At 38.5% G+C, this 16,098-nt stretch overlaps 1 protein-coding gene across 1 annotated transcript in view; it reads left to right on the top strand.

Moving 5' to 3' along the window:
* ssp3 (short spindle 3) overlaps positions 1 to 16,098 on the top strand; it is a 567,399-nt gene that overhangs the window by 97,506 nt on the left and 453,795 nt on the right. The window contains exons 7-8 of the mRNA XM_068225894.1: positions 1,302 to 1,542; positions 13,028 to 13,523. Coding sequence (XP_068081995.1) covers positions 1,302 to 1,542; positions 13,028 to 13,523 — 737 coding nt within the window. The remainder of the gene's footprint in view (positions 1 to 1,301; positions 1,543 to 13,027; positions 13,524 to 16,098) is intronic.

Raw genomic sequence — 16,098 nt, 5'->3', positions numbered from 1 at the left:
CTGGAAACTGGAAATGAGAAGACAAATATCTTAAATACTATTCTTCATTGCATGTCCATTGTTAACACCATTTTGATAATATCCAGATCTAATTATAATATTGCATTTTTTTCAGGTGAATCTGATCATGCGAGTTTATAAGAGGAATCTAAGATAAACACAATAATCAGTATCCTAGTACAACTTTTTGAACAATTTGTGCTTCTTTTGCTCCTTTTTTTAAGGAAATTTTACAATGCTGAAATTATTTACTTTTAATAAATAATGTTATTGCTTTTTATGTTCCACTAACTACTTTTACGGTTTTTGGAGATGCCGAGATGCCAGAATTTAGTCCCGTAGGAGTTTTCTTACATGCCAGTAAAACATTACAAGTAATCATACTAATAACTTGACAGAATATATAGTAGTTAAGCCACCAAATCAATATATATATTTTGATCTAAAAAGATTATTAATGGAACAAATATGAGCGTGTTTCAGCTCTTGGAGCCATCATCAGCACAAACACACGTAAGATTAAAACCACAACATAAAAGCACTATTGAAAGAAATGAAAGTAGTGTTGATACTTGAGACAATTCAAAACAAAATACTGGAGATTATTGATTTTTCTTTCAAGTGCATTTATGTTGTGATTTTATTTATTTTGTGCTGATGATGGCTCCAGGAGCTGAAACATGTTCACATGTATTCCATTAATAATCTTTCTGGATTCTATCTGTGCTGCTGCATTGAAAAGCAGATTATAAAAAATATGTAAAAATACTATATTGTATTATTTTTACAAGTTAAGGCTAATAAAATTTGATTCATTATTATAAATACTTAACATACCATATTTAAAAAAACTCAAAATAGTGATTGGATTCAGACGACATTGGTAGATTGCTTCCATTCTTATGTGCAAAATAAGTTAGTGATCAGACTCACTCCATCTTATGAGATGAAACCGACCAACAATTAAATTGAAATAGTAGGTGCAAATATGAACAAAATATAGTTTGCAAATCTATTATTATCAAAGTTAAACAGTAAAATTTTTAAATTTACATCACAATTTAATTGCAGTGAATGGAATATCTAAGATTTTTTATACTGATGATGTTTTATATGGTAATATTTTTCTTTAATTGTATACTGTTAGTTATATTTCTATTGGCTGTAAGAATTAATTGAAATATTCCATCCCCAGAATGGAAGAAAAAATAGTGGATGAAACAAATGATTTGCTTTAGTATTTTTAATGTCTCGTTGTTGTTATTTGATGCATTGATATTTCTTTTTACATGTCATTGCAGAATCGTGTAAATGTTCTACCAACTAGTCGAGGAGCTCCAGTTCCCGCTAAAAACAACAGTGTTGCAGAAAATGGACGTGGACCCAGTTTGGAGCAGCGAAGTGGCTCCAACTCATCGTTAAATAGTACTGCATCATCAGGTGCTCGGAGTTGGGCTGATAAGGTGAAAGGTACCGAGACTCAACAGCATACCACTGTGTCTGTTGAAGTCTTACCCCGTACTGGATGTGGTCAAGATGATGGTTAGCAAAGATAAATTTACACTTTTTTATTAATCAATTAATAAGTGGATAACTTTCATGTATTGAATGGAGTGACTGTGTCTGTTAACACGCTTTGGCTATGGAGCCAATCTCTGCATTTGGAAGGTGAATGGGTTCAGATCTTGCCATCGGCTGTCCCGAGAATTGTTTTCTGTGGTTTCTAGTTTTCACTTTTAGGCAAACGCCTGGACAGTTCTTATTCATAGGCCGCAGCCGATTCCTACCATCTCCTTATCCAATTTCAGTTACTATCATTCATATCGTCCTTGTTAGCTCCCTAACTGACGCTGATAACAGGAAAGGCATCTGGCCGTAAAATCATGCGATTTAATTTCATGTCACCTCATCATAGACCCCATATCAGAAAACAGGACTGAGCGGTAAACATACATACTGTAACAACTGTATATGTACAGTAGAAGTCCGTTATAGCGAGAATTCATAACAGCGAAAAATTTACTCGCTATAACGGATTGTCGTTAATTCCGATTTTTGTATAAAAGTCGGGAAACTCCCCATATACATTAAAATCGGTATGAAACGGCAATATGTTTGTTCAAAACTTGCTTTTCCGCAGGTGATATCCACACCGGCTTACTTGTTGGTTGTTTTTCAAAATCCGATACTACGTGAAAGTGTACGTTTCATTTTATTCTGAAAAAAGATAGTACCGTATTTCTCCGAATCCAAGATGAACCCCACTTTTTCCTTCAAAAAATTTAAATCGGGCTCAAAAAGTACTTGATAAAATCATATGAATGCCTTTGTTGTACAGTAGGCCTACGCATTTTTAGACTTTTTAGACGCCAAACATTAACTTATGTCATGCCTTTTTTTTTTTTTTTTTTTTTTTTGTGGCTGCACAATTTTTCTTTATTTCCGCATCTTTAAGGACCATTAACTTAAAATTGGCATCATAATACCGAAGAGAACCCGCTGAAAATTTGCCAGCAATACCTACTCCATGCGTGTCTACAATACGACGATCCATGAGGAAAAATATTCTTGCCGTCTATGTTACTTTTACTCAGCGTGAGATAAAACCCGCTACTGCTACATGCATGTCCCACTTGCCGGGTTCGGCCAAATTCAGCGGCTGGCGATGTATAGCCGTAATCGCGGACATTGAAAGTCAACGAACGAGTTTATTGTGCCACGGTATGGCCGTTCTGCCCTTGCGTTTTTCGTGCACATACCTCACAATTTCATCTTCGACTTCTTTAAAGCACCCTTGTTGCGGACCACTGAATGCATTTTTTGTACTTTTTTAGCTCTTTGTCTTCACGCTAACGCCGAATATTGGCTTTAGTTAGGCTTATGCCGTATTTTCTTGCAGCTGCACAATTACTTTACATTTACGAGTGTTTAATAACCATTACCTTACAGTAAAATTGGCATCATAATATCGACTAGAACCCGTTGAAAATTTGCTGGCAGTACCTTTTCCACGTATTTTTACAATACAACTATCCATCACGAAAATATTCCTGCTGTCTATAAAACTTAATTTTACTAAGCGTCAAGTACAATAGACGTGTTATAACTCTGCCACTGAGTAGCCATGGCCTTTCTAAGAATTCGAAGGCTCGCATGTTTTAATGCCATTCTGCAGATTTGAGAAACGTTTTTGTAGAAGCTAATAGAACGTCATACTTTCTTCACTATTTTCTGAGATCCAGTGACGTTACACACAAGCACTGTACAACTGCTTGTCGCGGATAGCGATGTAGGCTATAGTAAAGAGCCGGTCTTTTATTGTCAACGAGTTTTGTGCGCGTGTGAAAAGAAGCAGCGTGGTTACCGCGGTAGTTGCCAGTGGTATCCATTAACTTCCTGTTAGGCCGCGAATGCAAGACAACACTTGAGTTTTCGCACGAGATTCTGAGAAAAAAGTCTTGGATTCGGAGAAATACAGTATCACTCCAGAGGTTTCTGTGGCAAACACTTCAGTTTTCTTCTTCAAACGGCGTCACCTAACGTAACCGTATATATATCATGAAAACATATTTGAAACGCATGTAGAGAAATGATAACCTACTCACGAAAAATTTACATGTAAATAGCCTTTCCGAAATCTAACTAGACGCGAGAAGATATGAAATATCCTCTGAAATCCATGATATATTCTGCCATATCTTGAGGTGTATCACATTCTTACTTAACTTCCGTATATAACATTCAAATCAAGATATCGTTTACTTCAGTCATATTTTTAATGAGTTAACAACTGCTATCGGCCACGTTATTTACGCATTTATTATGAAAACGTGTTATCCTCTTTCATTTCGAATTTTCTTTAGAGAACAGCAGTCGATGGGTGTTAGTAATCAATTCCAACATCACCTTTGAATGTCGACGAGAGAGCTCGCAATTGCACAAGGTGAGAAAACTATACCATACCGAAGATGATCGATCGCATTTTATTGCAAACGTTTCAGTTTTCTTATTCAAACAGCGTCACCTATCCAAACTTAACCGCACTATATGTATGATGAAAATACACTTCAAGGACCAGTAGAGAAATGATAACCTTCTCGCTATACATTTTCATAATAGCCTTTCCGTAATTTAACCAGACGCGAGAAAATATAAACTAACATCTGAAATCAATTAAGCACTCTGCCACATTTCGAAGTGTATCCCATTCTTACTTAATTGCAGTATTTAGCCTCAAAATTAAGCGGTCGTTTAGTCAGCCTCAATTTTTAACGAGTTAACAACCATTATCGGACACATTATTTATGCATTTATTATGAAAATATGTTCTCTTTCATTTTGAATTTTCTTTACGGAACAGCAGTCGACAGGTATTACTAATCGACTCTAACATCGCCTTCGAATGTCGACGAGAGAACTCGCTAGTGCACATAGCGAGGAAACGATACCAAAGGTAATTGATCGCATGCAATATCATCGCCGGGGTGCATAAATATCGGAAATGGAAAAAATCGTGCGCGCTTAATCGCTCGTAATAATGGATTCGTCAGTGATGGGGCTCTCGCTGTAACCGAAGGACGATACACAGTTTAATATAGGAATTTTGAAGGTACAGAAAACAATCGTCGCTATAGCGGAGTTCTCGTTACAGGCCGTAACAGCGGACTTCTACTGTATATGCATTTATTTTTGAAAAAGCCTTCTTAGCAATCCATGTTTGGTCTTAGGATATCCTTTGAAAAGACTGAGTCGTGTTTACTGATCCACCACTGGTAAATAAAATAACAATTGATGGACAACAAATCAAAATTTTAATAAACGTAAGTATTTAGGAGAAGTTATAATCTTAATGAGAAACTAGCTTTGCAGAATAGAATAAATAAATTGAACAAAGCAAATTATAGTACCAAGACTACATACAACAACAAAAAATCAGCAATATTAAGATGTTATAAAACAGTCACACAGCCTGAAATAGCTAATGCTAGTGAAACCATTTTTAAAACTACTAATATAGCTGAAATAGACAAAGTACTTAAGACAGAAAGAATAATAATTAAAACACGCATAAATAAACAATATCAAGTTAATGGACAATGGAGAATAGCATCAAATGAAACAATTTGTAAGAAAATTGAACCGGTATCGAGCACAATTAGGAAAAACATGTATATCCTTTGGACATCTTATCAGAACACTTGACACCAGAATCAGCAGAAGAATAATTCAATAATTATGGAATAGGAAGACCAAGATTAAATGGATTTTGGAAATTAAGGATCATATTAAAAAACTCCAAATAACGATAGATGATCTTAAGAACATACATACATACATACATACATACATACATACATACATACATACATACATACATACATTATCATTATAGACTTTTATGCCTTTCAGCGTTCAGTCTGCAAGCCTCTGTGAATTTCAATAATTATGGAATAGGAAGACCAAGATTAAATGGATTTTGGAAATTAAGGATCATATTAAAGAACTCCAAATAACAATAGATGATCTTAAGAACATCGAAAAAATTAAGATGCTAAAAAAGAACACACACGCACAGAGGCTACAGACCAAGATTAATAAAGGTCTAATGGAAGGGTGTTTTCATTTGAAGAAAGGAAGGCAGGATCTCTTTGAATGAAGAAATATTGGGCTGATATGAAAATATCCTCTTTATTATGGACTAAGAGTGGTCCATTATTATTATTATTATTATTATTATTATTATTATTATTCTCTCCTTTGTCCACTTAGTTCCTGTAATATTCTTACAGGTAAGGGACGTTGGGAAAACACTGTGTCAGATGGCTTGACGGAACAGTATTCGGTCATGAGTTTGTCCCAGTGGGATACCTAGTTGTTCCATATCCGACTTAACTGACATGATCCATTTGTTCTTAGAAGCCTTGCCTCTTCCTGTTACTGTGAATATCCTGTTGGTGAGTCTTTCGGAATCCATACGGGCCAAGTGTCCATAAAAGGTCAGGCGTCTTTTCCTCATACACGTGACGATGTCCTCCTGGTGTTCATACAGTTTATCATTATGGCGGATTCTGTAAATGCCTCCTTCCTCTCTGATTGGTCCTAATATCCTCCTCAGAATCTTCCTCTCTTTTAACTCTAGCTTTGTGAGTGGGCCCTTCCTGGTCATTACAAAGCACTCGGAAGCATATAGAGCAGATCGTTTGATGACCGAGTTGTAGTGTCTAAGTTTGAGGTTCTTGGAGAGGCACTTAGATGAATAGATATTACGACACGAGTGATAAGCCCTTTCACACTTGGTACATCTGACATCTATGGCTAGGTTCTCACTCTGATTCGCAGAAATCCATTCTCCCAGGTACTTAACTACAGGTACTTTTTAGTATGGTAGCGTCTGTCAGAGGAATTGTAGTAGGGGCCTCCTTGATATTGGTCATAAATTCAGTCTTCTGGATGCTGATCTTCAGACCAGTCTTAACCGCTACACTATAAAGACTCTGTAAGTTGTAGGTAGTCTCCTCTGTAATCATATTATTATAATGATGAAGGTGCGAAAAAGACCAGAAAACTGATCACGCAAAGCTCACTTAGAAGTTGTGCATTTCCTTCTTTGCCAGGCAGCCTTAAATTTTTCTCTCATTGTGGTTCTTCGTTCTTCTGTCACTTAGCTCCTGATTTCTTCTTGTGGTTTCTCTCTGACTCTACTCCCACTTGTTGATTTTCATTCTGTAGCAGGTTCGGTCAGCGATGTCGGCCACTTTGATTCCTGATTTTTTTCAGGTCTTGGCGGATTTCCGTTGTCCACCTATTTGATGTTTTCTGTTGCCTCAAGTAAGATTCTTGCCAGTCTGTTTTCTGGAAGGCACTTAAATTGTCCGTAAAATTTCAGGCGTCTTTTTCTGATGTCAGCCGCAAGGTTTGAGAGTTCCTCAGTTTTTGTACGAGATTGCAGTCTATATCCTTCGTCAGTCAGTTTTGGTATAAATGCTTACAATATAGTGATTATTTTAATCCACCTATTCAATACAAATTGGTTGTGTGTTGCTAGTTCATAATACTACAACACGAATTTACAGGGACATCTTTCGCTTTATTTACAAGCATCTTCAGCCTACATAATTGTCTCAAGGTTATAGACCTGTCATATTTGGATTATTTTTACAAAGTTTTTTGCTTGAGTATAATATAGTATAATATGTAAGAAACATAGGAATTATGTACACTTTAAAAGTATGACAATATGGATTACAATGTTGAATTGAAGTAACCCTTAATTCTAAATTACATTGACGTCCAAAACATAGCAACTACAATTTAAAAATTTGGTTAAAATTGTTTTCACAATTACAATGTTGAATTGGAGTAACCCTTAATTCTAAAATACATTGACGTCTAAAACATAGTAACTACAAATTCGAAAATTTGGCTAAAATTGTTTTCACAATGCTGTGGTTGATTGAATCAACTGTAATAAGGCTTTAAATTTGAGTCATAAATATAAACTGAAGGTTAAAATATAGGAGCCATTTTTTCTAAAATCCTTTGATTTCTGGAACACAGTAACTTCCGATGTTGAGAATTTGGTTAATAATTGTGATCTCCAATGCAATTATTTAAAAACAACTTTGATTTGACTCCATGTGTAATTTGAGTCTAAATGATATTCTAAAAATTGAAATCTTGGAACCGTTTGGCTTCTATCCAAATCTTGAGTAGCTGTTTATGTTTCTTTCGAGGTAATAGAATGAGTGAAGCATCCCTTTGACTGCTGCTACAAAGTCTTGTGGTCTTTCTTACGTTACTGTAACTAATCTAGTCCCCTTTTAACTACAACTACATTAATACAATCTGTTACCAATGGATATTCAAGTCGTAATAATCTAGTGTTAAGGGATAATGTACGAAATCTATTATGCACCCATATTGACTTACGTGGCTGAGACCTGAACAGTGACATGTAGGGAGGAGAGTAGAATTCAAGCCAGTGAAATGAAATACCTAAGAAGTATGATAGGAAAGACAAAGAAAGACAGAGCGAGAAGCAATGTTAGAAAGGAAGTCGGAAATCCGAGGTAGAAAAAAATCTAAATGAGAGAAATAGAAATAGACAAAGATGATTTGGACATGTAAGGAGGATGGAGGAGAAAAGAATACCAAAACAGATGATGGAGATGAAGTTTGAGGGAAAGAGAGCAAGAGGGAGACCTAGAGCATGCTGGATCGATTCAGTAAAGAGGAGTGCAAGAAGAAACCTGGACTGCCAGGCTGAGTGGCTCAGACAGTTAAGGCGCTGGCCTTCTGATCCCAACTTGACAGGTTCGATTCTGGCTCAGTCCGGTGGTATTTGAAGGTGCTCAGATATGTCAGCCTCGTGTCGGTACATTAAAGAGCTCCTGCGGGACTAAATTTTGGCACCTCGGCATCTCCGAAAATAAAGTAGTTAGTGGGACGTAAAGCCAATAACAAAATAATAATAATAATAATAATAATAATAATAATAATAAAGCTGGACTGGGACAAAATGTGAAAGAGGAATGGTGGAAGGAGGGAGGAAGGTGGAGAAGTGCCAAAAATGCCCCGACTCGGCAGGATCTGGATAAGGGGAAAGGATGATGATGATGATGATGATGATGATGATGATGGTGGTGCTACAAAAGAATTAGGCTTTTTTATTGTTGTATCATCATCATCATCATCAGTAACCTATCTGATAATGCCAAAGTGGCAGATTTCCTATCAGTTGTTTACCTAGTCTTTACTTAAATTATTTCAAAGAAATTTAGTAAACATATCCCCTGGTAAATTATTCCAGTCCCAAATTTGTCTTCCTACAAACAAACATTTGCCCCAATTTGTCCTCGTGATGAGAGCCCCTACAACAGTAAAGCTTTACTTTCTTAATTTGAGTTATTAAATATAGCACACACCAGTATCTTTAATACCAGCTAACTTATCTGTTTGTATTGATGCATGCTTGAATTTGTCTTGGCACAATGTCCATTAGTTCATCAAGCTGATGTTGGTCCAAATTGTATCACTCCTCAATGGTGATTTCATGTAGATCTCTGAGTGGTTGGTGCGTTATGACATCCATAAACTTCGTTCTTTGAATTATCCCAGGCGTGTTCAATAGGGTTCACGTCCGGGAAACACGACAGCCATTCTAGTCAAGCAATATTCTGATCACGAGGGAAGTCATTAATGAGAACCCCACGATTGATGCATACATTCAGATCAAAAATTAGATCTAATTTTTGATCTGATTTTTGATATGCTCTATTGGTGGAAAAATATCTGATTCCCTCCATGGGAATTTAGAATTACCATGATGCATACATTGTCGTCCATTAAGACAAATTCTCCTCCAAATTGTTTACCCAAAACAATTAAGATGTCTAGATGTCTTTTCTGCTGCCTTTTCTCACAACCTTATTCATCAAATGGTAGAAGCCCTCTTTATGTTCAATATCTGAATTCTCTGGGGGAGCATTACAATGGATTAGAATGACATGAATTTTGGTCTTAAAACGTGCTGTCATTTATCTCTCTGAAATGGGTTGCAAGTCAGTGAGTCTACTTTTCGCATCCTTAGTCAACAAGAATCCAACTCCACTTCCATGATCTCTGTCGTCTGGAGGAGGTCCTGAGTGCAAAAAAGTAAACCTAGCTTGCGTTTGCAGCTCTCCAAAGTCTTGCCGTCTTACCTCACTAAGCCTGTGAATGTTCAACTTGTAGTTTATCTCTCTTGTCCCTTGCTTCAATCTACCAGTTTCTCTCAAGGTTCTGATGTTGCAGAAGCCTATTTTTGTTTTACTTTGCATGAAAAGGTTGTCAATAAAAGACCTGTCTAGTTGTCTATTCTTGCTGTTTCTGTAATAATGAAATTTAGGATTGCAGGGGATTAGTCCACAGTTCCCTAGCTTAGTGGTAGGGCTGCTACCTATAGCTTTTTGGGTGGGCTTTTTTCTGTATTGGTTTCTGTGTTAGTTGTCTCCCTTAAACTTTGAAAATCCATCTTCGCCACAAGGCAGTGAGGAAGGGTTGCCTCATCCACCAATCTCACAGTACCGAAGGGTCTCCTCTTCTCCCGAAAATGCCATTGAGGACATCACTAGACCCCTGTAATCCATAACTTTTCAGGGTTCCTGTAGAGCCATCACAGTTGCCGTAGTGATCCTAGAGTACAAGGAGTCCCCACTGTACTTCACCCCTACAGGCCATCCCCTACTTTATGGCATTGCCCACCTCCCTTGATGTGTACGAGAGGTTGTTTTTATGAGAGACTACTAGTAGACTATCGTGCTGAAAAGAAAGCTGTGATGGAAGATGAAATTTTCGCAAAGTTGTTCAACAATAAATTTGTACAGATTTGACAAAGGAACTGAAGAAAAAGAAACTTCCATTAAACACCAACCTTCTAATTGATAATGTTCCCAGTCGTCCCTCGGACTTTTGTCTGAAATGGAGGCAATATATGAGCTGCTTATCTTCCACCCAACGTGACAGCCCTGATTCAGTGTATGGATTAGGGCAAACTGGAATCAGTTGAGCGCCACTACCGACATGGGCTTCTTACCTCATTACTAGATGAATGTGAAAGTGACTCCACTGAGATTACGCCAATATTATTTTCCAAGCAGCAGAAGCATGGGACATTGTGCAGAGCACAACCATACGTAAGTGCTGGAAGAAAGTGTGGCCTACAGGTTGGCACGGAGTTGAAGTCAGCACCAAGTGACAGTGACAGAAGTGAATGAATCAATTCAGACTCATCAATCCCAGGTGTTGTGTGTATTGATATGTTACACAAACTATCAGGAGGAGCAGAAGTTGACGAAGATGACTTATCTAAATGGTTAAACAAGAAACACTGTGAAACAAGGGAGACTTTAAATGATCAAGAGATCATAAAAAGTGTGCAGGAAGAAAAGGATGAAAGTGATGAGGAAGATTACACCATAGAAGCAGGGACCAGGAAAATTCCACTCCAGATGGTGCTAAAGCTTCAGATATATTCCTGCAGTACGTGATGCAGCAATCCAACACATACAGTACCGATATGTTGCAAGACTGTGTGACAAAGAATGCTGGTGCCAAGTGTCTCCACTAAAACAAATAAAAATTACTGACACATTTCAAAGTGCTCATGCTGAGTAAAATGTTTTTTGGGATTTGATATATGCTACGGTAGTACTTTTTGTATTTTGTGTGTTTTTAGTGCATTTGTAGTGTTAAATATCTATGACTCAGTAATCCATGTGTTTTAATGAATTTTTTTTGTAGTGTTTAATATCTATTACTCAGTAATCCATGTGCTTTTAGGGCATTTGTTGTGTAAAATAATATCACTCACTAATCTGGCACTTCTGTTCTCTGCAAGGAATGGCCAGATTAGTGAGAGTCTAGTTTATTGTCCGGCTCCATGGCTAAATGGCTAGCGTGCTGGCCTTTGGTCCAGAGGGTGCTGGGTTTGATTCCTGGCTGGGTCGGGGATTTTAATCGCATCTGATTAATTCTTCTGGCCCGGGGACTTGGTGTTTGTGCTTGTCCCAACACTTTCCTCTTCATATTTAGAAAACACATTACACTACCAACTACCACAGAAATACGCAATAGTAATTACATCCCTCCATATAGGGTTGGCATCTGGAAGGGCATCTGGCTGTAATACAGGGCCAAATCCACATGTGCGACCCCACAGATGTGGGAAAAGTGCTGGAAGTAGAAGAAGAGTGAGAGTTTAGTTTATTAATTTTTCATCATTGTGTTTAGAATTTGTATTTTTTTTTTTTATATGAAAGTATTCAAGCTGTTTTTTATAGTTGACTATTTTTCCATGTATAATACACTGACTGACCAAAAACAAAACAAAAACTTCCAAGTCATGTACCAAGAAGGAATTTTGAGAATTGCGGGAATTGCATGAAACCTGATTTGGATGTTTGTAACTTTGATATATGTAAATTATTACAAGTACAGAGCGAAATAATTTTATAGCAGAACACTGACTGCCGGTATTGAGGCTGTATTGAACCCCATTGGCCCATCGCTAGCTTGGATATAGACTGTAATATGGTCGGGCATGGAAGCATACAGGTTTTGCATGGTATCCTATGGCATGTCCGTCCATATTTACTGCAACTGGTTTTCTATATCTTGTAAACTTGTAAGCTGCTGAATTTGGCATCCCTATGTGATCCCAGATATGTTCAGTTGGAAACAAATCTGGGGATCGGGGAGGCCATGGTAGTGTAATAACATTGCTGAGGCATTCCATTGATACCCTTGTTGTGTGTGTGCAGCTGAGCTTTATCCTTCTGGAATTGACGAGTGGCAAAACATGGCTGAATGGAGCCCTGCACACATTGCTGTGGCATTATTAACTCTTGTGTCACTACTAGGGGTGATTGTCTTTCGTATATGATGACCTCCAGACCATCACACCAGCAGTGGGGGCGATGTGTCATGCTACAGCAGACGCAGGATTGAGGTGCACACTATGAGGTCTCCAGACATGAACACAGCCATTGTCATTGCACAAGAAACCAAGGATTTGTTACTAAATACAACCTGATTCCAGTCTGTAGCAGTCCAGGTTTCTCGTTCCTGGCAACCCTTCAAACTGAGGCGACGGTGGGTGGGTGTCAATGGCAGAACTGTAATGGGCACCATGATACCTATTTCCCTTCAACCAAGCACTTGGAAATGGTTGGGCTGACAGAGGATCCTGTAACGTTAATGCTATCTGTCTGTGGGTGGCGAGCAGTGAAACACTTGGATCTGCATGTGCTTCTCAGAGGATCCGATGTTTGTCTCTCCTGGTGGTCAGCCGAGGGTGTCGTGTGTGTGTCTCTCTCTCTCTCTCTCACACACACACAGTCACTTTTACTGATGGGTTATAATCAAGGCTGATACTTCTCTTTTATGTAATTGTGCATTTTATCCTTTATTCTTTGAACTGTTTGTTATAACCTCTATGTTTTAGTGGAATTGCCATGTTTGGAGACTAACCATTTATATGTATTTTTAGATGATACTCAAGGTTGGGAGACAGTTAAGGGCCGCTCACGTTCAAGAATATCACCAGCTAACAAAGTGGAAGGTCTTGGTTCAAAACTTTCTTGCAGTTCCGGAAACATCAAAAGCAGACTCGAGCGAAAGGGTAGCACTCGTTCTCATGCCCAAACACGGTTCCATCAACCCAGTGCTGCTACTTCGCTTCCATCTCTTGCTTTGCGAGAAGTGGGTGTGAGACCACCTCTTCCTCGCAAGACACCTCCTCGGAGCAGTAATTCAATACATGTGAGCTCTGTTTCCAAGAAGATGGTGAAACTTACTAAGAAAACTCCAGTGCTAAACAATAAAGTGGGAACAGAAAAGATGGAGATGAATAAAGAGAAAAGTCCTGGTTGTGGTGTTGTGAAAAAAGAGGTTACTGATTCTATGGAAAACCTAATTGATTCTGAGAAGACAGATGAAACCTCTAAAGCTGACACTAGTGACAGCGATGCTATGACTCTAGTCAGGTAAGACACACTTCAATTTTATGTTAAAGAGTAGTTTGTTACTTATTGACCTTTGTTTACTGATATCTGATTGAAAGAACAGAGTTAATTTTGGATTCCCAGAATTAATTCCATCACCCAGTTTATTGTTACCTATCAGCATTCAGCTTCCACCTTTACCTGTTTTTAGTTTGTGCTCAGTCCTCTTTTCCAATGTAAATACTGTAAATTTCCCTCTCTGAACATCAAGCATAAAAAATAAAAAAGAGAGGGAGAGAATTACAGGTTAAATGGGGCCAAATCTGCTATTTTCAGTGACAGACATTGTGTATAAACAGCATACCCTCTCATAACCACTATCATTGCATAAAATATCCAAAATTGCTCTCGCATCTAGCACATCCCCATGTTGTGCAACCGTGTTCAGAAATCACTGAGCAGGTTGGCTACATGATTTGGGTTACATTTGCTGTTGGCTTGCATTTTGGAGATGGTGAGTTCAACCCCCACTGTTGGCAGTCCTGAAGATACAGTGGAACCTTGGATTGCGAGCATAATTCGTTCCGGCAACATGCTTGTAATCCAAAGCGCTCGTATATCAAAGGAAGTTTTCCCATAAGAAACAATTGAAATACAGATGATTCGTCCACAACACAAAAATATTTTTTCACATACCATTTCTAAAACAAAATGTAACGCAAAACAAATTAAAGTGCACTTTTCCCTACAATAGAATCATTGTTGGTGTGAGGGAGATGAGAGATGACTTGAGAAGAGTTACTCTGTAGCAGAAATTTCACTAACGGAATGACTGCTGTCTGTTGGGTCACTGGAATTGGTTTCTTTTCGTGCAACTTTAACGAGGAACCTGTCCAATGACTGTTGCTTTTGCCTCTTTTTGAGGATTTCACAAAAATGTGACATTGTATTGTCATTGAACTGATTCATCGCTCGCACTGCTACAGCCTTATTCGGGTGGTGATTTTCTACAAAATTTTGCACCGTTTCCCACATTTTTCACTTCTCCCGAATCTCAAATGAAGTGAGAGATTCCATTGACTTTTTCTCCTTCTCTTCCCTTGACGAGATCTCCATAACCTCCTCCTGTTGTTCGCGATGCAAGTCCATCAATTCGTTGGTGGTCACTTCTTGGTTATGTTCTTCCACCAGCTCTTGAATGTCCACGTCATTCACCGCCAGTCCATAGTCTTCTCTAATGGCACAATTTAATTGACAATCGGCAGCTCATTGTCACCAACAAGCCCCATAAAGTCACGTCCAAGAACACAGTCAGGCTTCAGCTTTCCCCAAGCGGAAGTGAGAATTCTCTTGGTGACTCCATCCCAGGCTTTATCGATGATCTTCAGGCAGTTCACGATGGGGAAATGATTTCTCCCAAACTCTCGGTGGTTAAGGTTTGTTCCTTCAGTCACTTCGAAGCATCGCTGAAACAGTGCTTTGGTGTGTAGCTTCTTGAAGTTCGAAATGACTTTCTGATCCATAGGTTGGAGTAGTGTTGGGAGGAAGGAACTTGACCTTAACAAACTTTAATTCCTCCAGTAAATCATCCTCAAGGCCTCAAGGAGGATGAGCAGGAGCATTGTCCATAACCAGCAAGACTTTGAACGCAGATTATTTCCTGAAATATATTTCTTCACTACAGGACCAAAGATCTCGTTCATCCATTCAACAAACGAACAGGGGAGGGGAAAACTTAGGCACACGTGACGCTCGTATTGCGGAACCTCACTCGCTTATCAAGTTACAATTTATTTAAAATGTTTGCTCGTCTTGCAAAACACTCGTAGACCAAGTTACTCGCATTCCGAGGTTTCACTGTACTTTTTATTTTCACACCAGACAAGTGCTGGGGCTGTACCTTAACCCTTTCCGGCCCTTAGCGTCCGAAAGCGCCCGACTGTTCATTTAGCCTTTCGGTCCTTAGCGCCCGAAAGCGCCCGGCTGCATTATCTGCATTCGTCTGCGATCTGTGCGATAGTTTTTTATTTTTCTCATCAGTGAAGTATTTATAAGGCATTTATGAACACGCAGTGCAATCTACAAGTCTTAGGGAATAAAGATAGAGAGATAATCTGTCTTGACGTTGCCTAGGCAACGGTCTTGAACTTCCGCGAGCGCGGGTCAGCTGTTTCGTTCGTAAACATGGCAGGATTGAATATCGCGTATATTGAAACTGAGCTGCATATGGGCGAAAAAAGTGACAAAGAATCCTTGAGTAGGGGTGCAGGTGAATTTTTAATGAGTGAATAATGTATCAACGAAGATAATTTTAGTGATAACAGTGATATGAATGAAAACGAATATCGATAAATCGGACCTGATGGCGATGCCACGGCAATTCAGGTAACACAAATATTACGTTTCGTTACTCCGAATGTTTAAATGGATGATGTTGAACCTGCGCATAATTCGGAAAGAGTATTAGGGGAAAGAGATTGTTTTTTACGTATGTTAGGAGGAGAAAAACTATTCAGTGACATAGCCTACTGCGCATATAACAATGCAGCCTTCAAACAGTCGCATTCCGGTAAGATAAAAACAGAATGGGGAGACCCTTGCCCAGATGAAATAAAAT

The sequence above is a fragment of the Anabrus simplex genome, chromosome 1, assembly GCF_040414725.1.
Source record: "Anabrus simplex isolate iqAnaSimp1 chromosome 1, ASM4041472v1, whole genome shotgun sequence".
Taxonomy (NCBI): domain Eukaryota; kingdom Metazoa; phylum Arthropoda; class Insecta; order Orthoptera; family Tettigoniidae; genus Anabrus; species Anabrus simplex.
Note: the sequence above shows the minus strand (reverse complement) of the source record. Positions and strands in the feature narration are given on the sequence as shown.